The following is a 27,986-nucleotide window of genomic DNA, read 5'->3' as shown; positions in this document are numbered from 1 at the left end:
CAAACCAATACGCAAATCGGTAGGCAACTTGAATTTAAGTTCCTTGCCCAGGGGTACATCGACAAATGGCAGGAGGACGCTGGAATCGAACCCACAACCTTCTCATTGCAAGACGACTACTCTTCCTACTGAGCCACAAACTTGTGCCATACTCTCCCTGTCTGCTGGACAAACGGTCAAACATAACACGCTTCTGTGAATTTTTATTTTATTTGTCTCATGTAATATTCTAATCTCCAGATAAACCAAGTTTTTTATTTGCTGTACGCCATAATCATCAAACATACTTGACATACAGGTCCTTCTCAAAATATTAGCATATTGTGATAAAGTTCATTATTTTCCATAATGTAATGATGAAAATTTAACATTCATATATTTTAGATTCATTGCACACTAACTGAAATATTTCAGGTCTTTTATTGTCTTAATACGGATGATTTTGGCATACAGCTCATGAAAACCCAAAATTCCTATCTCACAAAATTAGCATATTTCATCCGACCAATAAAAAAAAAGTGTTTTTAATACAAAAAACGTCAACCTTCAAATAATCATGTACAGTTATGCACTCAATACTTGGTAGGGAATCCTTTGGCAGAAATGACTGCTTCAATGCGGCGTGGCATGGAGGCAATCAGCCTGTGGCACTGCTGAGGTCTTATGGAGGCCCAGGATGCTTCGATAGCGGCCTTTAGCTCATCCAGAGTGTTGGGTCTTGAGTCTCTCAACGTTCTCTTCACAATATCCCACAGATTCTCTATGGGGTTCAGGTCAGGAGAGTTGGCAGGCCAATTGAGCACAGTGATACCATGGTCAGTAAACCATTTACCAGTGGTTTTGGCACTGTGAGCAGGTGCCAGGTCGTGCTGAAAAATGAAATCTTCATCTCCATAAAGCTTTTCAGCAGATGGAAGCATGAACTGCTCCAAAATCTCCTGATAGCTAGCTGCATTGACCCTGCCCTTGATAAAACACAGTGGACCAACACCAGCAGCTGACACGGCACCCCAGACCATCACTGACTGTGGGTACTTGACACTGGACTTCTGGCATTTTGGCATTTCCTTCTCCCCAGTCTTCCTCCAGACTCTGGCACCTTGATTTCCGAATGACATGCAGAATTTGCTTTCATCCGAAAAAAGTACTTTGGACCACTGAGCAACAGTCCAGTGCTGCTTCTCTGTAGCCCAGGTCAGGCGCTTCTGCTGCTGTTTCTGGTTCAAAAGTGGCTTGACCTGGGGAATGCGGCACCTGTAGCCCATTTCCTGCACACGCCTGTGCACGGTGGCTCTGGATGTTGCTACTCCAGACTCAGTCCACTGCTTCCGCAGGTCCCCCAAGGTCTGGAATCGGCCCTTCTCCACAATCTTCCTCAGGGTCCGGTCACCTCTTCTCGTTGTGCAGCGTTTTCAGCCACACTTTTTCCTTCCCACAGACTTCCCACTGAGGTGCCTTGATACAGCACTGTGGGAACAGCCTATTTGTTCAGAAATTTCTTTCTCTGTCTTACCCTCTTGCTTGAGGGTGTCAATAGTGGCCTTCTGGACAGCAGTCAGGTCGGCAGTCTTACCCATGATTGGGGTTTTGAGTGATGAACCAGGCTGGGAGTTTTAAAGGCCCCAGAAATCTTTTGCAGGTGTTTAGAGTTAACTTGTTGATTCAGATGATTAGGTTCATAGCTCGTTTAGAGACCCTTTTAATGATATGCTAATTTTGTGAGATAGGAATTTTGGGTTTTCATGAGCTGTATGCCAAAATCATCCGTATTAAGACAATGAAAGACCTGAAATATTTCAGTTAGTGTGCAATGAATCTAAAATATATGAATGTTAAATTTTCATCATGACATTATGGAAAATAATGAACTTTATCACAATATGCTAATATTTTGAGAAGGACCTGTACATACCTCTATTAATGTGTTTTGCATTTTGAATTGAGGAACTGAAATAAATGAACTTTTCAACAATATTCTGATTTAGTGAGATGCAGCTGTAAGTGCTGCAGTTCTGCATACATGCCGTCTGTGATGATCGTCTGATTCTCCTCCCCCTGCTGTTGTCATTAGGTGACAGATCCATAAAGCACATCCAATCATTGTCTCAGTGATTGACGTCATTCTATCCAATCTGTTTGCACATATACCAAGAGAGCCTTAATGTGCATGCAGTTGTTGAGCAGTAGATGCACTCAGGCCTGCACAAAGCTGACACACTAGAACTGAATCATGTGAAAATGCAATAAATATTCGAAATGCTGCCATTCCTGTATCTTGAATTAAAGTTTTTAAACCATAAATGTGTTAAAGTTATATCAAAAACAAAAGTGGAAATCATTTCTTTAACTTCTGGAAATTATTAGATTTATTGCAACCAGGAGTGATAGTTGAGCTTTCTGGCGCCTGCCTCTGGGTGAACGTTGTAGGGTGGCAGCTGATGCATATTCATGCATCCACTCTGGCTATTGTTGTCTTTCTCCCTGGTCAAGTGTGCTGTTCCTCCATTAGACTTTCTGATGAGGCCTCTTTGATGTTGGTGTAATCAGAGGCAGAGACCTACTCAAGGGATCTATGGCAACCCATCATTTCCTAATACCAGATCATTTCCACAATATAGTCCAGAGAGGCTCCATGTTCACATTTGGCAGGAAATGTACTCACTTAAATTCATGAATGCATGACCCTTGTGTGCCTCCAGTGTTTATTAAGGCCATCATGATACGGGAATATCTTGTCTGGCTGTTTGAGACCGTGACAAACAACAAAAAGATGAAAACACGCTGCACAGGACCTGCATTTTGGTTCTGCTCCTTGTTTGCAGAGGTTGACATGTGGTGAAACAAAGCTAGATGTCTAATTATTCAGCATTTGCCAGCCGAAGCTCAAAGTCTACTAATCCTTCAGTCAACATAGTGAGGAGGGTTCCCATGTTTTTTTTTTTTCTGTCTGCAAAAGCATAAAAAAAATATTTTTTCTTACAAATTTTAGCTTGGGCTACTTCCTGATTAAAAACTAGAGATGCACTGATTGAAATTCTCCACAAATCCAATTTTATTCAATTTTTTCTTTAAAAACTGTTTTGCAAAACTCTCTGGAAATAGTCTGGAAAAGTCTGGAAGTTTGATTTGAAAATGTGTACAAACACCACAAATGGCTTACTAGGTCCTTTGCCATGTCTAGAGGGTGGGTGGATTCTGCTTTAGAGAGAGGGTGAGGAACTGCTTCTCCTTATCAAAAGAGTCAGTTGAAGTGGTTTGAGCATCTGATCAGGATGCCCAATAGGCACCTCCCTTTGGTGGTTTTTGGCCACGTTCAACTGGAAGGAAACCTCGGGGGAAGACCCAGAATTAGCTGGAGGGACTATATTTCCTGTCTGGCCTGGGAATGTTTTGTGGTTCAGCCATAATTGGCTGGAGGATATCACTTGGAAGACGTTGGCCCCCCAACCCGATCTTGATAAGTGTAAGTCGATGGATAAGATGGATCTAGCAATCACTAGTCAAGCTAAAAATTGGCCAATTCCAATGACCTCTGCAGAGCAATCTGTGCATCTCTCCCAACAGCCTGATCCTAAAGGTTTGTTTTGTTTTCGAAACGCACTCTGATGCTGACCTTTTCCTGGCAGTCGCGCTGTCTTTTTAAATTCTGTGAAGCCGAGTTTTGATGCTTTCATCCCTTCAGATTTTTAGATTTCGTGGCAGTTGAAGTGTCGGGTGAACCTGCCTGCTTTGTTGTGTTACATGGAAACAGCGGACAGCTTCTGTTCTCGCCACAATCCTGAGGAGCACCGTGTGTGTGTTTGTGTTCATCCACTTGTGTATGCGAGCACAACGGCGAAGCACTTCTTGCCCTCCCACTCACCAACCTTGTCTCAACCCCTCTCCCACTCACTAGTCTTTTTCAGCGGGGACTTCTCTGCTGCGCGTGCTCGTCTTCCCGCTGTGTTTACCTCTCTTGTCCTCTTCCACGCTTGCTCTTTTTTCTCTTCTGTCTGTCTTGTTTTAACTTTCTCTTTCCGTCAGCTACCCTTGATTCCAGCGTGACACATGGTCAGAAAATTAGTATGTAAATATTTATCGTGGATGCAAAGCACCATGACATGTTGGGTATCTCTCTCTCCCTCTCTCTGCTTTTCACTCTTGCTCAGTCACTTCCTTGTTGGACCAGATGGCAGGTGGGTTCTTTATTTATTTAAAATTTTTTTTTTTTGAGAAGGGAGGAGTGTGACAAACGGTGCTGGCTTAGGATACTGAATACAAGCTGCTCCCGCGGCCTTTGCTCAACTCTTGCCATCAAAGGAGCTCCTATAACCACTTCACCAGGCAACGGCAAGCTTTTACACTCCTCAATAAGTCTCTGCACAGAGCGAGCTCCACCATGAGCGTGCCTCCTGTCATTAAAACACAATAAAACATGCTTTCCCCCAAACCAGCAATACCATTTTTATGAAATCTTGGTGGTATTTCTGCACAATGGACTCTAAAACATCAGATCCACTTTGTCTTAACTGCTCTACAAAATGTGAATTTCTTATGAGCAAATATAGAGACCTTGATTGTGGGACTTCCTGTGTGCATCTTTAAAAAGTTGGGTTATGGTTGAAGCGCTTTGCTCTTGTTAAATGCCTCCGGTAGTTTTTTATGCAACACTTTTAAGTTAAAAATCCAGTTTGGACTTTAGAGCCACAGAAAGTCCAAATGCTCTACATCATTGTAACTTATTGAGAGTTTTGGTCCAACACAAAGTAGAGTATATTTGTACAGTAAAGAAAAAATTGGAGATGTTCCTCTATAAAAGAAAGAAATCTGAAAAGTGTGGCATGCATTTGTGTTCAGCCCCTTTTGCCGCGATACCTCGAAATAAACTTTGAGTGCAACCTAAAGGCTTCAGAAGACATTTTTGGGTCCATCTGTGTGTAAATAAATCTTGGTATAAATATATAGCTGTTCTGTGAAGGCCTCAAACAAACAGCATCATGAAGACCAAGGAAAACAGCAATCAGGTCAGGGAGAAGGTCGTGAAGAAAGCAGGGTTAGGTTATAAAACAATATAGTAATCTTTGAACATCTCACAGTCTAGAAATTAATCCATCCGTCACTGACTCAGATTAACCACCTCACCTTTATAGATATTTACATTTTCTACTTAAAATATTGGTTAGAAAAAGAACTGAAAACTCTTTGTTTCTTTCTGTGGATGAAAAGGGACTTTCACAACATTGTTGTTATTTAAAATTAACTATTCAAAGCCCAAACATAGATCTGACCTTTTAAATTTTAATTTAAGTTCATAAACATTGCAGACAGATAGATGCCCATAACAGACCACGAGTCCATCGCTCCATTGCTTTCACATAATGTCATGCTTTTCAGGATGTGGGCTCTCGGAGAGAGGCATCATAAACCCGGGGTATTGTTATTGCACCCCGTCTCAATCAAAGCACGATCTGGCACGGTCACTCAATGAGCCTGGCCTTTTGGAGTGGCCTGTGTAGGTTCTGAAGCCAGGTTGTGTAATGTCCACCACCCACTCAGTAGCTCCTGCCTGCTGATATGCTGCTACTCAGGGGGAATCACTTTAGCACACAAGCAAGAGATAACCAGAACAAATTGTTTCTCACTCCAGATAATGTACTCCCACCTGCTCTTCTTATGTGGGCTTTGCTTCTCACCTCGTTTTTGTGTGACAAGAGGGAGGGAGGCGAAGCGTGTCTGTAGGTGTACTGGAACAGAGTGATGGGGAGGATTGTGTGTTTACTGTGATGAAGCAGAGCGCCGAGCTGGAGGAGGAAGCTGCTGTTTCTGTTTGACTTACATTGATCAGCGTCCTCCACGCTTCCACAGATGCATTGACTGCAATTCAGAGGGACCATCAAATCGAGTCTTTGGCTAGAAATTGAACTGTCAGCATCTCATTTGCTTTTCTTCTCCGCTCCCTAAAAGGTCAGCTTCATGTGCACATCTCCCCTGCTGTTGAAAAATGAAATAAAAAAATAAATCAAACCTTTCTTCTTTTTTTTTAGATTTTTCTACATCAGTCTGTAAAATTCAGAAGAAATCTTCTTTCACTGTTTTAAGGCAATCACAGCGCTTTACTATCAGTTGCACAGAAGCTTTACAAAAGACATGATTGCATTTTCCATCCTTCTGTGTTGCATTGCATTGTTGCCAATGGTGATGCTCGTAGATATCCTTTATCAGGTCAGTAGCAGCGCAGGTTATTGTTTTATTTTTTATTTTTGGTAGAAGCTGCCGTAATGGTGAGGATCCAAACCTCTGGGATGTCTCCATAGCAATAACCAGCCTTAATGCCACAAAATCCTTGGGATAAACCAAGATAAGGTACAATGCATTTTAGTTAGGCTGTATTCCGTGACAAATGTTGTCAGATTATCCTAAATTACAGTGCTTCTTACAAAATAGATTTCTCTTGCCTCAAAATTAGTGGCTTTTTTTCCTGTTTCTTTTTAAAAAAGACGTTTAAGATCCTTTTTTTAGTTCTTGCTTCCATTAAAACAATTTCCTCCTGAAGCCTAACAATAAATCTAAAATAGGTGAGCAGTGCGTGTGACGTAGACTTAAATGGAGAGGAAATGAAAAGAATGACGATAAATAATAATAAGGTTCCTTTTTTGAAGTCAGTCGCCACTGTGGATTTAAACGGTGGTGCGGTGGGGGTTTAATAAAAGACGATGGGTAAAGCAGAGGTTTTCGATGCAGTCAAGGAGAGAGGATTCTCAGAGCCATCTCAGGAGGCTCATAACTTGGGATAATTGCTCTTGAAAGCTGTCCTCCTGCTTCCACTAATTGGGTATCACAGCGTCAGATTTTCTCTTTTCTTTCCGATTCTCATTGTGTTACTTACTGTGGGATACAGTTCGTAAAGGTTTGAGAAACCCAGGTTCTTTTTCAGATTGATGACCCAATTAATGACCCAGTTTCTCTATTACATGTCAGCTAGACTCAAAACATGGAGATGTGAAGCATCAACTTCTCGTTTGTTGTCGTTGTCACTGTGCAGGTGGTCTGCACTTGCTGATAAAGTTAATGTAAGTTAAATGACCTGCTTCTTCATAAGCAGATTAACCCAGGGTCACGTCCATTATAAGATGTTAACGAAGACCAGATTTATTCTTTTGTTTTAAATTACTGTGATTAGTGACCCCTAACTAATGATTAAGGGTCCAGTTATTCCATTGACTCCATATTAGTTTGTAAAAAAAACAAGGAAACTGCTGCTTTAATTTTAGTGTACACATTTCCTGCATAACTATCTGTGGAGTTCCAATATGAAACGATGCAGGCTGTATAATTTTCTACCTGCAGTAGATATGTTGGATCCACAAAATGAAATGTTCCTCCATTGCCTTTTTTGAGGCCAAGTCTTACTGTATCCTTCTATTTATCACTGATCTAATTCTTCTAAACTTTCTCCAGGCTGGATGGCCTATTTCTCCTCAATCCAAGTCTCTCTTCTTCTGGAGTCTTGCCAAAACATATTATACCTACATTTATTCTCCAGGCTACCAGCGTCTGACTGATCCAGCCTGTTCTTCTATAAATGCATTACTCAAGCTACATATACGTTACATAATAAAGTGTTTACTCCCATGTTACAGTAATATCCTGAGATTGTGAGACTGTTGAACGGGAGATTAGGACTACCCCTGTCAGACCAGCCAAATCTACATATCAGTTTGGTTAATAGGCCGTTATACAGGTCCTTCTCAAAATATTAGCATATTGTGATAAAGTTAATTATCAAAGATTATAATAACCTTTTATCACACGGAAGTGAGTTGGAGACATTTCAAGGTAGCGATATAGCAATACAGTTATTACAACAAAATGAGTTGATAACTAATGTCGAAACTAATACTTAAATCAAGTGTTTTCCAAACAAATGAGCTTGAGCTCCTATTTCTAAAAGATGACAATGAAATTGCTATGACACAAAATCAGGCTTGATGGAATGAGATAATAAAACTGTTATCGCAACAAAAAACATTAGCGTCCTTTTTATCTCGATATGACATAGTAAAACTGTCATCATGATAAAGCAAACTGAGGCTTAAATTATCTCGATATAACACAATAATCAAGTTATCTCACTCAAATCAGTCCAATGTCTCATTACCCTTATACAGGTCCTTCTCAAAATATTAGCATATTGTGATAAAGTTCATTATTTTCTAATTATTTTATTTAATGTCATGATGAAAATTTAACATTCATATATTTTAGATTCGTTGCACACTAACTGAAATATTTCAGGTCTTTTATTGTCTTAATACGGATGATTTTGGCATACAGCTCATGAAAACCCAAAATTCCTATCTCACAAAATTAGCATATCATTAAAAGGGCCTCTAAACGAGCTATGAACCTAATCATCTGAATCAACGAGTTAACTCTAAACACCTGCAAAAGATTCCTGAGGTCTTTAAAACTCCCAGCCTGGTTCATCACTCAAAACCCCAATCATGGGTAAGACTGCCGACCTGACTGCTGTCCAGAAGGCCACTATTGACACCCTCAAGCAAGAGGGTAAGACACAGAAAGACATTTCTGAACAAATAGGCTGTTCCCAGAGTGCTGTATCAAGGCACCTCAGTGGGAAGTCTGTGGGAAGGAAAAAGTGTGGCAGAAAACGCTGCACAACGAGAAGAGGTGACCGGACCCTGAGGAAGATTGTGGAGAAGGGCCGATTCCAGACCTTGGGGGACCTGCGGAAGCAGTGGACTGAGTCTGGAGTAGAAACATCCAGAGCCATCGTGCACAGGCGTGTGCAGGAAATGGGCTACAGGTGCCGCATTCCCCAGGTCAAGCCACTTTTGAACCAGAAACAGCGGCAGAAGCGCCTGACCTGGGCTACAGAGAAGCAGCACTGGACTGTTGCTCAGTGGTCCAAAGTACTTTTTTCGGATGAAAGCAAATTCTGCATGTCATTCGGAAATCAAGGTGCCAGAATCTGGAGGAAGACTGGGGAGAAGGAAATGCCAAAATGCCAGAAGTCCAGTGTCAAGTACCCACAGTCAGTGATGGTCTGGGGTGCCGTGTCAGCTGCTGGTGTTGGTCCACTGTGTTTTATCAAGGGCAGGGTCAATGCAGCTAGCTATCAGGAGATTTTGGAGCACTTCATGCTTCCATCTGCTGAAAAGCTTTATGGAGATGAAGATTTCATTTTTCAGCACGACCTGGCACCTGCTCACAGTGCCAAAACCACTGGTAAATGGTTTACTGACCATGGTATCACTGTGCTCAATTGGCGTGCCAACTCTCCTGACCTGAACCCCATAGAGAATCTGTGGGATATTGTGAAGAGAACGTTGAGAGACTCAAGACCCAACACTCTGGATGAGCTAAAGGCCGCTATCGAAGCATCCTGGGCCTCCATAAGACCTCAGCAGTGCCACAGGCTGATTGCCTCCATGCCACGCCGCATTGAAGCAGTCATTTCTGCAAAAGGATTCCCGACCAAGTATTGAGTGCATAACTGTACATGATTATTTGAAGGTTGACGTTTTTTGTATTAAAAACACTTTTCTTTTATTGGTCGGATGAAATATGCTAATTTTGTGAGATAGAAATTTTGGGTTTTTATAAGCTGTATGCCAAAATCATCCGTATTAAGACAATAAAAGACCTGAAATATTTCCGTTAGTGTGCAATGAATCTAAAATATATGAATGTTAAATTTTCATCATTACATTATGGAAAATAATGAACTTTATCACAATATGCTAATATTTTGAGAAGGACCTGTATATAAGATAATAAAACCTATCTGGGTAAAACAAGGTTGAGGTCCTGGTGACATAACAAAGCTGTTGTCATGAAAAAACAAGCTTGAGTTCTTGCTTTCTTGAAATAACGAGATATTAAAATAATTATTGGGCCAAAACAACCTCAAGGTTTCATCATCTCAATATAACGACATAACAATAATCAAACTGACATCACAACAAAACAAGGTCAACGGTTATCTCGTGAACTGAAATTAGCAAGATAATAAAACTTCTCAATCTCAATAAAATGAGAAACTAAAACTGTTATCTCATTAGAACAAGACATAACACTATAACAATATTATCACAGCAAAACAACCTCGAGGTCCTGTTTTCCGAGTATAATAAAACTGGTATCGCAACAACGCAAGTTTGAGATTTCATTGTCTCAAGATAATAAAATAAACAACTTTTATCTAGAATATGTCATAAAATATCTATGGATGACATTTTGATTCCAAGTTAGTGAGTGAAAACCCACAGATGTTCACGTTTATACTGTGACATTTGTACTTGAAAATCAAATGCCTTATTTTAAAATTTCAGTCTCAAACTTTTCAAATTGAAAATTTGTAAATGGTCGTCTGTTTAGATTTGTATCACAAATAATGTGTACCTTAACCCATGATAAGAAGACAGATTAAATCTAAATGACTGCTTGTCTGTTCAAGTGTTGAAAAATACCTTCTAGTGATGAGGATGCAAAGTTATACATCGTTTCGGTTCATATTGCCACAGCCATAAGTAAATACATCCTTTTTTGAATCAAATGTTTTTATGCATCAATGGGTAACAAAAACTAATCTGGTCTTAGGTTTTTGGGTCAATTCTACTATGAATTCGCTATAAGCAACGACTGCATACTTCCATATTGTTCATTTATTTATTTACTTTTCAAAAACTAAATGCAGCTAAACACAGATGCAGTATTGGAAGTCTTAAGTATTATTATTGAACAATTTGGAAAACCTTTAACTGCGAAAACCTGAGACAACGTTCTTCGGGAGTAGTTTAATTCCAATCAGAGATCAGCTGGTCAGGATTGTGAAGCACAAACATTGCTAATGGTATTACGGCATCTGGTTGTGGAAAAACAAACCAGTTGTTTTATAGAACCAGCTTTATCTGAAAAACGCCAATGGAGGCAGCACGTGTTTAAAATGTCAGTGAACTTTTCTGTTTTAATTCTGCCACAGTAGAAGCTTAGATTACCTGTGCCAAGGTTACCCTATACCATCCAGGGGCATGACATTTGGATATGATGATGATAACGAACCACGCTGTATATATTTCTCTCAGAAATGTAAATGGTGAATGCTAACTTTTTATGTCCCTGCTCCTACACTGTGATGATCTGTTCCAGATGCCTCTGAGCTGATTTTAGTCAGCTCTCAGAAGCTGATGTTTCCTCCAATCCAGCTTCTTTTGGATTTTGTAGAAAAGAATGTGAAAATTCATTTATATTTACAAATGAAGTAAAGTTTATGAGAAAAACCATGACATGATCGGTTCATGCTTTGTGCTATGAAATATAAAACCAACGTGAATGCATCACTGCGTTTACTCAGGCTATTCCAAGAACCTCCCAGGGTTTTTCTGAAAATTTAGGGTGTGCCTCTTCCTTTTCATGCAATCACAGACGAACTCTGTCCTTTAAGTTCATAGGGCCAAACCATCGCTTGAAATACTTTTTATAACTCTGTCGAAGATAGTTTGTTATTGCTACATGTTACGGCAGGAGATAATTAAAGGATCTAGTGATTTTGTGGAATAAGACATGTAAAAACCTTGTAACTTTTTATGATTTTTAACCTTAAGATGGTGCTCAACATTCTTCCCTTTAAGTTTATTGCACTGCAGCTATTATACAGCAGTAGAGGCCGTGTCTGAAAGTAGAAATTGGCTTATTTTTTAATGCACAAACAACAGTATTGGCTTGCCCTTATGATTAAAATTGCTTTTGTATGATTTTCACCACTGCTTAAGGCTAATTGCAGCACAACTTCAACATGAAGGAGTTGATGTTTTGCAGAGGAATTCAGTTAAATATTTTCATATTTCTAAACCGAGGAAATTAAAATCAAAGTTAGTTTGCATGAATAAATCGTCTAAAAGATGACGCAAGCTAAAGAAAACCAAAAGCTCAAATTTATTAGTAAATTTAGAGATACCCCACCCTTGCACTGACCTTTTATTGTATCTATAAAACTGGAGGCTGCATAAAAGGTTTTTTAATCAGATGGTTTCATATGCAGCCTGAGAGTTGGTGCCACTGTAAGCAACAAGTCTGCAATGGCCTTGGCTGCTCCCGTCTCTGCAGGGAGTAATAGAGTATCGGATCTCATGGGGAGATACCAAACCAATCTGGGGTGAATCACTCGTTCTGACACAGATGTTTTCGTCCCCAAAAGCTCCCCTGGTGGTATTTAACAGCTGCCCGCTCTGTTGTTTGTAACTATATGTGTCATGTTGAACAGCCCTGATTGCACTGGGATTCCAGGTAGAAACACATTTTTACTGTTAGCATTTGCTAAATTTTCTGTCAGTAAGTGTTGTGCCAAGCCCAATTTGTATTCAGTCAACATTTATCATTACACTAAAATGAGGTATGCTCACATTCGCTAATATACTAATATTACCAAACAAACTAATAGTACTTCCATGCTAATTGCACTGTATATGGTATCATTAGCTAAAATGCTAACATTAGTTATCTTGCTAATATTGTCATGTTGGATAACGCTTGTATGTTAGCTAACATTAACTAACTGTATCTACTGTGCTAACAAGCCGACATTGTTGTTTGTAGACAAATTTGCATGCTAACATTTACATGTTAGTTAGTTAGTTAGTTAGTTAGTTAACTAACTATATCTGTACTAATAAAAGCTGTTTTGCTGTTAAGAAACAGCGAGACTTTTTTGAAATGCATCTGCAAGCTTTATGTTTAGAGAGCAATTTCTGCGGCTGTATGCCCCTCCCCATCCTGTTGCTAAATGATACAGGTCAGCTGGCTGAAAGAATCCTGTATTTTTCCTGGCTTACTCAAAAACAAGTTAGTCAGTTTGGAAATATTTCTAGACCCAAGAAAAAACAACAGTCATCACCCATCACTCTATAGACATAAGGCTCTATTTGAACAGCTAGTTGAGCTAATATCAGTTGTTAAACTATTGTCAACAACAAAATGGTTTTATGAAGTAGCAGCCATGTATTTTGTATTTCTGGTTAAGGCTGGATCAGAATCAAAAAAGCAATGAATGGTATTGATAAAATTATACCTGTGGTGTTTAATGGTATATTATTTTAGCAGTAGTATAAATAATTCTGGCTTTTCTCCCTAAAATAACGCAGTTATATCCTGTTATATGTTTTTATTTATATTCTTTCTTTAAACGCCACAGTACCATGACACTGTGGTATTTTTTGGTCATAATCTTATACCAACTGCACTGGACATACAGTACTTTGATGTCAAACATCCCAAATTTCTTAAAAAATTTTTTTCCAGTCAGACTCTGATGTAATGTTTTAAAGTTCTGAAGTCTTAATGCAAACAAAATCAAACATTTAAAAACGTTTACAAGGCCCTCATCCCTTTTTAAAAGAAACATCTGTCAGGGGCACTTTAAAATATGACAGGAAAGTCTGCTCCGGTTAATAAAAGTATAGAGGCATTTGGATCGGATTTCAACAGTATTGTATAGGAAAAATAAAATGTTGTAGCCTGTTAGGACTCTGCACTTGGAAGCCATGAATGTGCATCTGCACAAGAAATAAAGTGTACTTCTTTCTTTCGGTTCAATAACCTAAAATGTATGACTTCTTTTTTATTATTCTCGAACATTCAGGGAAAATAAAATACGATATAAAAGTAAACAAAAGTGAAGGAATTGTAACCATTCAACATGTTTAAATAACCAGAAAAAAAGCTCTTACAGAAGTTCAAGAAGACACAGAACAAAGCAAAAGCCTATTTAATTCATACATATCAGTTACTCTACAATATAGACTTTTCTCATTGTCTCACAACAATACATCGGATTGGCAAAATTCAAAGATCATTTAGTTCTATACATGCTGTATCTATTAGTACTGTTTTACATTTAAGTAAGTGACCCCACTTACAGAGATGCTCATGCTTTTTAGAGTAGTTTTAATAAATGATTGTTTCTTTTTAAGTTCCCCTTTGAAAACATAACCCTTGTCTGTTTCTGTAAACATCTTCTGTATGTTATTAGGTATTGTTTACTTTATGTCTTTAAACATCAGTTTAGGTGTTTTAGGTTCCTATTTTAACATTGTTAATTTCTACATGGATTTGTAAAACTAATTTACGATTTCCAAAAAGTATATATTCTGTTTTACTCAAATTGAGTGTTAGTCTATTTCTATCAAAACAGTTTTTTAATAAGTACAGTTCCTTGTTGACCATTTCACACATAAGCATAAGACAATCAATTTACGTTTGTCAGACACTTCAACAGTATTATCAATATAAAGAACAAATAATAGGGGTCCTAAGACTGACCCCTGCGGGACACCACAGGTAATGTTTAAGCATTCTGATCTATAGTGACCCATCTGAACAAACAGTTTTCTGCTGTTAATACAACTTTTCATCCAGTTTAGGGTTAGACCTCTGATCCTGTCCAACCTTTTGAGTAATAAATTATGATCTATAGCACCAAACGCTCTTTTGAGGTCTATAGAAAATTCCAATTGTGTATTCCTTTTTCTCTATTCTTGAGGCGATCTCCTCTACAAGCTCCCTGAGCACCGTAGAAGTAGATCAAATGGGCCGAAAGCCATACTGGCTGTTCATTACTGATTTGTGTTTTTCTGTTAAGTTTTGCAATATATAGTTTTTCTCCAGAGGTTTTTGAGAATTGAGGCAATTGAGATAATTTTCTATAGTTAATAAATTGATGTTTATGTTCACCTTTAAGTAATAGTTATTTTTTCAATTTTCATCTTTTCTGGCAATGTGCCTGTTTTGAATGACAAATTAATAATGTGTTAGTGGCTCCACAATACCCTCTATTATGTTCTTTTATGAGACACGTCTCAAGATGATCCATATCAGAGACAGTTCTACTTTTATTGTTTAGCAATATATAATATTTTCTGTTTTTGTATAATTCCTAAAATTATTTTTATATTTCTCACACTACAGTCGTCCTTCTCGGGTCTTATCTTGGTTTTTTCTAGTTCGTTTACTAATTGAGGACGAACATTATCAAAGACATTATTAAAACCCTTTACCCCCTCACTCACGATGGTAATTTTCCCGTCCTCATCATTGAAATGATCTGGGTAATTTGAACCTCTTATTCCTAATTAAACTATGTAGTGTATTCCATATTCCTTTGGGATCATCTTTATTTTTATCCAATAACTTGGTAAAAATAATCCCTTCTGCCTCATAATACTAATTATTTTTGGATTTCTTATATTTTTGCTCTGCTTCTTTTGTTTTAACCTTTATGAATTGCCTATGAAAGGTATTTGTTTTACATTTTTCCATAGTCCCTACAACATCTACTGCTTATTTGGACATTTATTTGGGCAGTTCTTATCATATAAAGCTTGTGCCTAAGAACATCAAATAAGCTCTATCAATATTAGTTTCTCACATATACTGTTCCATTTGTATTCTAGAAGTTAATCACTTTTTATTTCCCGTCCCTTCTTCCTTTACTTACATTCAGGAACAGCAGAAACTGGCAAATGTTTGCTTATATCATTTAAAGGAATCCACAGTGTATTCCTTTCTATATTATTTGTTAAGATAAGATCAGTCAGGGATGCAGCGTCAGATGTCGTTCTACTTGGTTTTGTAATTGTCAGGAAAAGCCTTATCCTATATAACATTTCAATAAATTCATTGGTTTTTATTGGAGTTTAGCAAATCAGTGTTGAGAGACATAAATAACTTTTTGTTCAGATGAGCTACACAGCCTTTCTAAGATGACTCTGAAAGTATCAATGTTAGAGCTTGGTTTTCTATAAACACAGCTGACATGTTTTCCATCATTTCCACATTTATCTCAGTAGTTTTACATTCCATCACATTGTCAACAGTAATCGTCGTTGACTTTATATAAGTCTTCATCCACAAACAGCGCCACTCCTCCACCTTTCCTGTTCAGTCTACTGATGCAGTGGAAGTGGAAAACTCTGAACCCCTACTTGAATCAATTCATGTCTCTGAAATAGCGAAGCATTTTTTTAAATAGACTTAAATATTATTTTATGCTCTCAGAGAAATTCTAGATATACTATGCTCAAAGTTGAATTATACTCTTAGTTAGTGTAATAATCAAAATCAGTGTTTGATTATTAGTTTCCTTTGTGCAGAATCCTCTGCTTCTAACTACCCGATGAACAGCGCAGGATCAATAAACACTGGCGCCTCAGGGGGGTTTTCTCTCCCCACTCCGCTTCTCCCGCTACACAAATGACTGCATCTCAGCGGACCCGCGTTTGAAACTCCTCAAGTTTGCAGATGACACCACTGTTATTGGACTGATCCAGGACAGTGATGTGTCCCCATACAGACTCGAGGTGGATTGACTGGTACACTGGTGTGGTCAGAACCACCTGGAACTTAACCCACTCAAGACTGTGGAGATGATGGTGGACCTTCGGAGAACACCACCCCCACATACCCTCCTCACCATCCTCAACAACACATAGACAATGTTTGGAAGAAGGCCCAGCAGAGACTGTACTTCCTGAGGCAACTCAAGAAGTTCAACCTTCCACAAGAGCTGCTGGTCATCTTCTATGCTGCCATAATCCAGACTGTCCTGTCTTCATTCATCTGAGTGTGGTTTGGGTAATCGACAAAACAGGACCGGTCCAGACTGCAACGAACAATCAGGTCTGCAGAGAGAATCATCAGGGCTTACCTTCCCTCTATCCAGGACTTATACAGGTCAAGGGTCAGGAAAAGGGTATCTAAAATCTCTACTTACCCCACACATCCTGCACACAAACTGTTTACGTTTTTACCTTCAGGTGGTGCTACAGAGCGCCGTCTGCTAGAACCAGCCGTCACAGAGACAGTTTCTTCCCCCAGGCTGTTTCTCTGATGAACACTTGACAGTCAGAGATCCAGAACAACACCATGCATACTTGGAGTCTCACATTATATTCAATTGTAAAGTCAATTGTGTATATTTGCACATTTAAAGTACAATTTTTTTATTTCCATTTATTCATATTGAAGAAAAAAAACTGAAATAATCTTCAGTGTGAGCAAAGTGTACCAGAGTCAAATTTCTTGTTTGTGTGCACAGACTTGGCAATAAAGCTGATTCTGATTCTGAAAAGCATTTTAATGTCCAAACACTCACAGTCTTACTGGTATTTTCATCTTTCTTCAGCTGTTAAGGAGCCTTTATACTAACGAACTATTGTTTTCTTTCTGACATATTTCCAGTTTGCGGAGACATCCATGGGCAGTTCTTTGACCTAATGAAGCTGTTTGAAGTAGGAGGATCACCAGCATCCACACGCTACCTTTTCCTTGGGGACTACGTAGACAGAGGGTATTTCAGTATTGAAGTGAGTCCATGTGTTTGTTGTTGTTCTTGTGCAGCCCTAATCGAGTGTGATGCTCAGTATGTGCTTGACAGAAGCTTGGTTTATTAATAGCTTTCTCTGAGCATATATATAAAATCAGGCTGCAGATATTGCACTGATAAAACACTTATGATCATTTCATATGTAGCCTGGATTGCATATGTCACAGTGGAGCTGGGGTTATGCGAGGAGATTTTCAATATTCTACGGAAAAAAAAAATATATATATATATATATATACATATATATATATATATATATATATATATATATATATATATATATATATATATATATATGTGTGTGTGTGTATTAAATGAAAGTGATTTATGGCATCTGCTTTTGACTGGTCTGATGTTTCATTTGAACATGGTGTTTCATCTCTCTGTGCCGCTAAATCCACTTCATGAATATTTCAGTATAGGCAGAATTGCTTGTATAGTGCATTTCCATGAAACTGAAGATGTTTGGCATGATAGGTTTTGCTTTTACCATTAGGAAAGATAAAAGCCAATTGTTTTGCTCTTATTTTTGCTCTCTCTTGTTTCAGTGTGTGCTCTACTTGTGGGCCTTAAAGATCCTATATCCCAAAACACTGTTTTTGCTGCGTGGGAATCATGAATGTCGACATTTAACAGAGTATTTCACATTTAAGCAGGAATGTAAGTAATGATTTCTGAAGTTCTTTATTGTTTTTTAGTGCTTCTTTAAGAGGGGTTTTGTGAAGTAGTTATGGACAGTCAATATGTAATCTGACAATAGTGGAATGAGCTCAGTTTGGATCTGGCTGAATCAATAAAGAATTATCTTGGTGTAGTCTGCCTGTAAACAGAGTTAAGCTAACATTTATTCGGAGTTAGCCCCACGGACCAAAACTAGCAATTACCTGGAGCGGGGCTAACACCTCCTCGGAGCGAGTCAACCCACTATCTGGAACTAGGCTAACAGTTACTTAGAGGCAGGCCAGCCTCTTTACCTGAATCAGGCTGAAACAGCTGCCTGGAGTCAGTTTACCGGCTACTCTTAGTCAAGGTAACAGGTACCATGTGTGAGTTAACTGCTACTCTTAGCAAGGCTGTTTATAGCCAAGCTAGCAGCTCTCCAGAACCGGGCAAACAGCTATCCGACATTGAGCTAACGGCTATCAGGAGTTGGGTAAACGGCTACCTGTAGCCACGCTAGCAGCTTGTCTGAGCCAGGCTAGCAGCTAATAGCTCTAGGTAGCTGTTAGCAATTAATCAGGCTTCTGAATGTATTCAATATTCTGTAGATAAGAAAATATATAATTTAGCTGGCTCAGTGAATGCTTGGCTGTGCAAACTTTCCATGTAGAAAATATTAACCATGTAAAAAACTGGCTCATGCAAAAGTCACTTGGTGTAAGAATCACAATCATTTGCCACTGAAAAGGCTTATTTCTGTGTAACTGTTAGCCTCACTTTATCACATTTTACTCCAACTTCTGTCTCCTGCAGGTAAAACACTGGCTACTTATAATCACTCTGCGAAACCCTTTTAAAAACCACCGAAACTATCCCTTTCAAGTCCCTGAACTCTAAATGATCTTAATGGTCTAAATGTTTCCTGCTAAATGTTTGACCCCCAAATGCCAGTCACCAAAGGTGGATTATTATTACCTTTTTGTATTTACCCATGTCAGAGCTGTTTTTATGGGACTTAATCAGTGTGGGAAGGAGGAGGAAAAAGAAAACAATAATCACAGTTACATTATGCTCTTTTTAAAATGTTTTGGCAGTGTTGAAAAACCCCGACCAGGGCACCGCCCCAGTATGTGAGAGCAGGTTTGTTTGACTTGGCTTACTGTTTTCTTGTCCCTGCCCTGTTTTCCTCTCCCACCTCCTTGACAGGTAAAATTAAGTATTCAGAGAGGGTGTACGATGCATGTATGGACGCCTTCGACTGCCTTCCCCTGGCTGCACTTATGAATCAGCAGTTCCTGTGTGTACATGGAGGACTGTCTCCAGAAATCACAAATCTTGACGACATCAGGAAAGTATGTGTCTGATTTGACATAGTTTTACAGTTATTTAATAAATCGGTAATTAATGTTTGGTTTTACATCAGGTGTTTCTTGATTGCTTTACAAGTGCACTGCATTTGTTGAAAATAAGGCTTAGCCACCTTGCTTGTAACTGAAAACATGAAGATCTGTCTGAGGTAAGGCTCCAGACTTAGATACAGAGAATTGTTGTCCTCCCTCTAAATAAAAAATATGTGGAAGAAAAAGTTCCTACTCTCAGACTAATTCAATAAATCCAAATGGATTTTGTGGTTGCAATCAGAGGGCATGCATAATAGAATTTGCTCCAGCAAAGTGTCCATCATGCGACTCGTGCAGTCACGATCAAGCTTTTGTTTAAGAAAGAGCCATCATTTCCTGAAAGCAAAGCCATTTATGCCCGTATAAAAAGATTGGCCGTTTTTTTTTCTGCCTAGCCTGTCCAAAACACATCCATCTCTAAACTGCAAGATTAATTCTTTCTTTGACACATCATCCTCTCTGTATATAGTTTACTATTGATTCAACAGCGATTTAATTATGAGCTAAGCTGCAGTTACCAGCGAAGCTCTTAAAGTGAATCTTTCTCAGGAGCCTCATGTTTTCTTCCACAGCTAGACAGATTCAAAGAGCCCCCAGCATACGGGCCGATGTGCGATCTGCTGTGGTCCGACCCTCTGGAGGACTTTGGGAACGAGAAGAGCCAGGAGCACTTCACACACAACACAGTGAGAGGATGCTCCTATTTCTACAGGTGGGCACTTTGTCTCCCAGGACGTTTATTATTTGTAGCATGGTTGTTCTTTCTCTGCTTCTGAAGGTTGCCTTGAGGATTCTGAGTGACAGCCAGTAAGTTAAGAGTTTAATTATACTGCTGGCATTGAACTGCTTATGCAAGCCAAAGCTATATTTTGCCGTTCAGTGACAAAGTTTAGTTTATATTATTCTAATACCCTTTCACAGTGCGTTGTATCATCCTTTCATTTCAAAGGCGTTGTATGACATTGTGCAATAAGAAAATTATTCTCCCAAATCATTTTTGTACATATGTGACACTGCAGCATACATGGTGGGATCACCAAATAAAACCATGTGTTTGGATAGGTCAGAAAGGTCAGTCACATGATCGCTGCAGCTCTCAACAGATCCTAAACCACCACATTCTGTTTAAAATTTTATGACCAGTATATATATTTTTTTTTTATTACTTGGGGGCACTGATGTAGCATTCAAATTTTGTTTCCAGATAATCAGTTGATCCTATTGAAAACAAAATAATAATATGAAAATTTTGCATCACAGAAAAGTAATGCACCTGGTTATGAATCAGCAGAACACTGTACATTTTACCCTGTAGATCTTCAGTATACACATAATTTCACAACAGACAACTGATTGTCTTAACCAGTCCTTGAATTATATTTAGTGAGGTATTACAAATGAAACTTTGTAATACGACCGACAATAAAGACATGTGAAAAAATAAATCCACTGACAGCCTTCAATTGTTCTGTGGCCTGTAATTCTGGCCACGAAAGGTGGGTGTGACAAAGCCACAAGCTCCATGATTCAGAGACGTAGTTGGCCCTGTTTCCCCAAAAACCTGCAAAAGTAATGTATTAAAATCAAACCATTCTCATGCCAGGTTATTCACTGCTGGTTCGTTCATCATGGGAAAGTTTACAATTGGCTTAAAAACATACTTTTCAGTAGTTTGCTGAAACCCATCATCATTAACGTTTATGAAACTTACTATATACTGTAGGCAATGAAGTTGGATAAGTCTAGATGTAAAAGCACTGTGGTCACATGCCAAGAAAACACCAGTTTAGGTTGATTAATGTATATTTGTCTTGCTTTTGTTATCTGGTAAGAGAAATAAGCCATTAAGTAAGTAATTTATTTTGTTTTTTGTTATATTTGTTTTCCATTTGTGTAAATCTTAAATTTAAATCTTAATCGTCCTAAACATGCCTTAAAGTCTCAAATTTAACATGCACAAATCCTTCTGAATGGATTTATGAACATTTATATTGTTTCAACACAAAAGAAAATGAATAGAAATGTATTAATCCGAATTTTGTGGCTGTTTTCCGATCTAACCTTTGACCTGTCGTTGCCTGATTTTAACAGGTTCTGGTTTCTGTTTTAGGCAAGTTTATGTAGCTCCATTCATACACAAGACCATCCACTTTACCGGCACTTTACCAGAAATTAAATGACTTAATCTTAAACTAATAAAACTAACAAAACCTTTTTTAAATTTTGAAATTCATGGCATAACATTAAACCAAAGGAAAAATGCAGATTTATCCACCAATGTTATGCTTCAGTCACTCATTAGTGATCAAGCAATCAGTTTATCAGTCGGACTCTTATCGAAAGCTTCAGGAAACAATGTTTTCAGTTTAGATTATTAAATAATACAGAAATAAACACAGGCCTGACACTGAAAACGGCTAACTTTAAGTCTTCTTCCCTCAGAAACAACTTCCACACTGAAGAGTGTTGTTGTCAGAGTGGCCTGGTAGCACTCATGTTTGGTGCATTCACTGATCAGGGAAAGGTCACGGTTTTTTGTTTCTAACCAGCCAGCCACTGTTCAAGGCCGATCAAGCTGATATTTGTCCATTTTCAGTCAGCAACTGAATTCTTTATCTCTACAGTTAACTAATAAAAAAACCTCTTGAAGTCAGTTCTTGTTGTTTCTTAAGCACTGCTAGAAGAGAGTAGCCAACAGTGATGTGAGTCATGGTGTGTATTTTTTAGGAATCTCTGAGACCCCTCCTCTGACTGTTGCCAGTATTCCTGCAGGGCCATCGCCATCGGCTGACCTGAGTAACTGAACAGGCAGAGGAAAAGCTGGGAGCAAGCAGCTTGCACTGTCACAAAATGTAATGAAGTGGCACATTACCACAAGGCACAGTCTTTTCTCTAAATGCATTCGCTTCTTCCTCCACTCCAATTATTGCCTGAGCGACTCTTATTTGCCTCAATGTGCCAGGCCAGGAGAAGTAGTGCGAAATGTCTCGAGGCCTTAAATGAGCACAGACTCTTTATATTTATTTGGTGGCAGGTGTTTTACAGCTGCCTCCTTAATTGTGTTTTAATGTACCTGCTCATAAATTGACTCGTTGTTCTCCGGTTGTGGGCACATATTGTCTTTTCCTGCTCTGAATGAGCTGTTACATTTCAGATCCACAAGTGGTTCTGTTTTGCAAGAATGTCCATCACTGATGTTTTGAGCTGAAACCAGAAAGACACACTAAGTACAGTTGTGTTCAAAATGATAACGGTGTGTTTTAAAAAGCGTGAGTAAAGCCCAAAATCCTTACAATACTTTCTATTTTCATGCACTGGAAAATTCAACAATATACTCTGAATCAAACCATGAAGAAGAATGTATCAGTCTTTTAGTGAAATTACAGAAAATGAAGAAAAATGAACTTTATTCAACAAAATAGCAGTATCTGCATTTCTCTTTACAAACTCAAATATTTACTATGGAAACTGAAACATCTTTAGGATTTATCATTCCTGTGAATCACTAATATTTAGTTGTATAACCACTGTTTCTCAGAACTGCTTCACATCTGTGTTGCACGGAGTCAACCAACTTCTGGCACCTATGTACAGGTATTCTAGCCCAGGATGATTGGACACCATTCCACAATTCCTCTGCATGTCTTGGTTTTGCCTCAGAAACTGCATTTTTAAAGTCACCCCACACGTTTTCAATCGGGTTAAAGGATGGGGATTTCGATGGACACTCCAGAACTTTGATTTTTTTGGCCTGGAATCAAGATGCTGTTCGCTTACTGGTGTGTTTGGGATTGTTGTCTAGTTGAAACACCCTTTTCAAGGGCATTTCCTCTTTGGCCTAAGGCAACATGACCTTGTCAAGTATTTTTTATATATTCCAACTGAACCATGATCCACTTTATGCAATAAAAAGGGCCGACACCATAGTAAGAGAAACATCCCCATATAATGATGCTTGAACCACCATGCTTCACTATCTTCAGAGTGTGCTGTGGCTTCATTTCAGTGTTTGGGAGTCATCTGACAAACTGTCTGCGGTCCTTGGACCCAAAAAGAACAATCTTACTTTCCTCAGTCCAAAAAATGTTTCTCAATTTCTCTTCAGGCCTGTTTATGTGATCTTTGGCAAATTGTATACTTTTCAGCACATATTCTTTTTAACAGTGGGGGCTTCTTGCCGATAGATTAGCTTCACACAGGCGTCTACTGATTCAGTTCTCACCATTGACTTCTGTTTCTTCACAAAATGAATTACCTCAGTAACTGAACTCCAAAATGTTGTTATTACACCCCTCAATCAATAAGTTATTCAATTACACAGACACAGAAGTATGCATATAATGAATGTTGGTTTTCTATGACTCTGCTACACCTACTAGTAAATTAGATGCCACGATTGATCTGGTTAATTTACTGCTACTATTTTGGAGAGGTAGCGCCTTTTTACCTCTGACATATTATGTGAATGTCAGAAATCATCCCAGTTAACCCCTCTGACATTTTGGTGGAATTTCCTCCTGAGTTGTGTTTTCATCAGTGTCCGACGCCTCGTCTGCCCAGGGAATGGCCTTGTAACAATAATCTGTTGGAACCTGCTTCTAGCTCTACTTCAATGGCCTAATTGGCTTCACACTGACTTTCTGGATTTAAGAGACAGTTTCAGCTCGACGCCGAAGGAGAGAAACAGAGACATTCCTCGGCGCTCCTCGTCAGAAACCATCAGTCTGTTTAGCTGCTCCTGTTTTGCTGAATTCCCCCCGCCCCAAATGCCACAGTCATGCTCCTAACACTCCTAACGTAACTCAGGCATGAAATTGCACATGCTTCGGAAACGCTTGCCTTTGGTTTTGCCTCCACAAAGCAGGTAGATCGGTCAAGCCAAAGGGATTTTTCCCTTCAGTTGTAGATCTTTTATTAATTCTATTTAATAAAAAATAGGGATGTATATGAGCATTAATCTTCGATATTTTGATGATGATTACAAGAAAGGAAGTGAAATGAAATCTGAAAGCTGAATTATATTCCAACAGGACACCATTTGGCAGGTTTCTTCATCTGCTGCGGGGGTATTAGATAACAAATAACACATTCATTTCTAATAATCTGTTGGAACCTGCTTGTAGCTCTATTTCCAGATGTTTGTTGTCACAACAAAGAATGCAGAACTGCTTTCACAGAGATTGTTGATAAGCCTTATCCTAATTCAATCAGTTTCGATGATTAACTCCTCTATCAAGCGTGAAAACTGGCAAAAACAGCCACTTAAAATATCTTTATTTGCTCTTGTGGGCTCACTTTCTGAAGAAGCTGCCTCTGAATGACTGCATGAAGAGGAGAAAGAAGCCTGCTTTATGAAGCTCTATGTACAGTGCCTTTGCAAAGTCATACATTCCATATTTTGTCTCTGTATTGAGATTTTATGATATACTAAAGAGTTTGCTGTCCACCTAAACTGACAGACCAGGATAGGAGAGCATTAATCAGAGAAGCATCCAATAAGTTTAGGGTAACTCTGGAGGAGCTGCAGAGTTCCAATGTTTTGGTTGGAGAATCTGTTGGCAGGACATTTAGTCATGCACTTCACAAATCTGGCTTTGATGGAAGATTGTCAAGAAGGAACCAATTGTTAACAAGCCCTGTTTCCAGTTTAATTTGTGCCAGAAGGTCAGATGGTCTTTCTTTGCTTTCTAATGGTTTGTTCATATGAGAGCAAAACTGGTATTTTTGACTGGCAGAAAGACGACATGCTGTGTTTGTAACACTGAACCCACCAATCCCATAATGAAACATGGTAGTGGCAACATCATGGTATGGGAATGCTTTTTTGTTTCAACAGGAACAGAGAAGCTGATCAGAGTTGATGGGAAGATGGATGGAGCTAAATACAGGGACATCCTTGAAGGTGGAATGGTTTAAATCAAATATAGTAAAATATGTAAGTGTTAGAATGGCCTATTCAAAGTCCAGACCTAAATTCAATGTGCGACAAGGCTTGAAAGTATATGTAAAGAAGAATAGACAGACATTTCAGTCTCTAGATGTGCAAAGCTGGTAAAGACACACCATAAAAGCACTTGCAGCTGTAGCTGCAGAAAAAGGTGGTTCTCCAAGGTATTGACTCAGGGAGACCGAATCCTGATTCACGGCGCATTTTTCAGATTTTAATTTGTAAAAAAAAAAAACCTAAAACATATATCTAACGATGTATGCCTTCTACTTTACAATTATGCACAAACTTGTGTTGATCTATCAAATAAAGTCCCAATGAAATACACTGAAGTTTGCAGCTCTAACGTGACAAACTGTGGAAAAAGTTCAGTAACTGTGAACAATTTTAAAATGCAATGTATGTCATTACGAAGCCACCGTGTCTTCTTGATTACAGAGTAGAAATACATTTTTAAAAAGCTTCTTTGAAATCAGCAGTTCGCTGCAGAAGAAAATGTGTGGCTCGGTTCTGATTGCAGCGTGTGGGAGGTGAGTTCATCTCTGAGCTCTGATGTTGCAGGGGTGTTGAGCTTAGATTACAGAACTTAGTTTTTTGAGCAAGCGCAGCAAATTACTTGATTGAACCACAAAACGTTTTGGTGTTCAGAGGGTTTGTTTGTGAATTCTTGAAATCTTTCAAGTGACTATATATAAGAAAAATTGCACTAGAGCTGGTGAAATAAGCACATTTTCTCTTTAGACTGACCACTTTTTCCATTTGTGAAAGCATTGAAATAAAATATTTTAGATGTTAAAAGAGGATAAAGAAGGGTAAGCTCATTTCCTATCAACACCAAGCTTTAAACTGAGTAGCTATTATGCTATCAAACCAAAAAAAATCACTTGAAGAGAGTCCGGTTCTTTGAAAGGAAAACTTCTCCCACATTCATGTATTGTAGATGCCAAGCAGAGCTGTCACTCTTTCATGCAAGCTGCCGGCGACTTTATTCATTACAAATCATCCCATGATTCACAGATCCCGACATCCTCTGGTGGTTTAGATCGTTTTTGGGTTAAAGTACTTCTCAGAAATACAATTTTAAAGTCAGATTGAGGCGAAGTCGAGACACACTGTTTGCTGGCGACATTTTTGTTGTGGTGATTTACTGCGAGCATAACAGGTTTCAAGAGGAGATTGTTGCTGCTGTGGGATAAAAGCAACCTCGATGTGCTCCAGTTTGATTGTTGGCAGTGAAGCTTTTGGTTTTACTGCTCTCAGACTAAATGAGCATAAATTGGCTTTTCCTCTTGAAGAAGCCATGTATTATGAATAATGTCCCCCTTTTTAATACAGTTTCATTGAAAAATAAACTTTAAAAGCTTGTTTAAAAGCATCTTATCAGAGAATGAAACGATGGTCTTCTTTAGACTTTAGGCCACACTGTATAGAAGCTCGTAAAGTGAATTAATCGTTCATTGCTACAGCATAGTGTGACACTTTTTTGTCACATGGGAGACCCCATGCAGCAGAACAGTTTTTTTTACACATCACTGCCAGAGTAGCTTATAATTGTGCAGGTTGTTGTATATGCAATATTTTATTTAGAGGAAACTCAAGGCTAAATGTTTGTAGGAGCTGCCGTTGGTGGAATAAATTTAGCCTGAACTCTGTGTTGTTTGTCCAATGTTTCTATGAGCTGAATCAATAATACCTTTGGCCTTATTTAGTTTTTGATATTGATCGTCTTTCTTGGGGCTTTCTGGGACTTTTCTTGACGTTTGAGTGAGCTAAATGTCTCTTTTCTTCAACAGCTACCCTGCAGTCTGTGACTTTCTACAACACAATAACTTATTATCTATCATCCGGGCCCACGAAGCACAGGACGCTGGGTGAGTGTTCTGGCTTTCTTTGTCTTTTCACATCACACTGTCACACAGCTGAGTGGCTCAGGGCAGGGGATGAAATGAAAAGTCTCAGGAGGTTTCTTTAAGCCTGTCTGGGGAGCTGGATGGTGCAGTGTGAACTTTGCGTTAATCCAAGAAATGAAAATGAATCCAGCTTGGGAGAGTGAGCAGGCCACATGTGATGCAACACGGATGAGTCATGCAGACATAGCTGAGCTCTGATTCAAATAGTTAAGGTTGACGAGAACTCACAGTTATAGCTGCTACTCAGTGAAAAGGAGCCACAGCAGGGGGGAAAGTTTACCAGTCGCACAAAGGTAAAAAACAAAGAGAGGCAGGTTATAGGATTTGTGTTTAGATGATTTTCTTTTTTTCCTCTGAGGAAAGTGGGAAGCCTCAACACAAAGTTTTTACCATTGTACTCCCACTGTGTGGTCACATGGGACAACGCCCCACATCTCAGTTGAGACTCCGACCTTGCATCTAATTGCACTACTATGCATCATTTATGTCCAACAACAAATTCACAAGGGACCATTTACCCTCATCTGTAGCATGTTAGAGATTTTAAGCTGCAGGTGGACCCAGACGCTGGGATCTGCTCTCCTGAGGTGGGTACCGAGGTTTCCACAGACATCAGCTTGAGACAAACACAGACCCAAAGTGAAAACAAAAGGGCCATAAAAATGTCACAGCTGATTGCATCACTGTGG

At 38.9% G+C, this 27,986-nt stretch overlaps 1 protein-coding gene across 6 annotated transcripts in view; it reads left to right on the top strand.

Moving 5' to 3' along the window:
* Nucleotides 1–27,986, top strand: part of LOC124880271 (serine/threonine-protein phosphatase 2B catalytic subunit alpha isoform) — a 104,481-nt gene that overhangs the window by 49,467 nt on the left and 27,028 nt on the right. For all 6 annotated transcript variants that reach the window (XM_047385299.1, XM_047385301.1, XM_047385300.1 and 3 more), the window contains exons 3-7: nt 17,236–17,360; nt 17,929–18,040; nt 19,247–19,392; nt 20,013–20,152; nt 27,181–27,258. In XM_047385299.1, the coding sequence (XP_047241255.1) occupies nt 17,236–17,360; nt 17,929–18,040; nt 19,247–19,392; nt 20,013–20,152; nt 27,181–27,258 (601 nt within the window). The remainder of the gene's footprint in view (nt 1–17,235; nt 17,361–17,928; nt 18,041–19,246; nt 19,393–20,012; nt 20,153–27,180; nt 27,259–27,986) is intronic.

Source organism: Girardinichthys multiradiatus, chromosome 14 (genome assembly GCF_021462225.1).
Source record: "Girardinichthys multiradiatus isolate DD_20200921_A chromosome 14, DD_fGirMul_XY1, whole genome shotgun sequence".
In the NCBI taxonomy this organism is placed as follows: domain Eukaryota; kingdom Metazoa; phylum Chordata; class Actinopteri; order Cyprinodontiformes; family Goodeidae; genus Girardinichthys; species Girardinichthys multiradiatus.
This window is presented reverse-complemented; position numbering and strand designations above follow the sequence as displayed.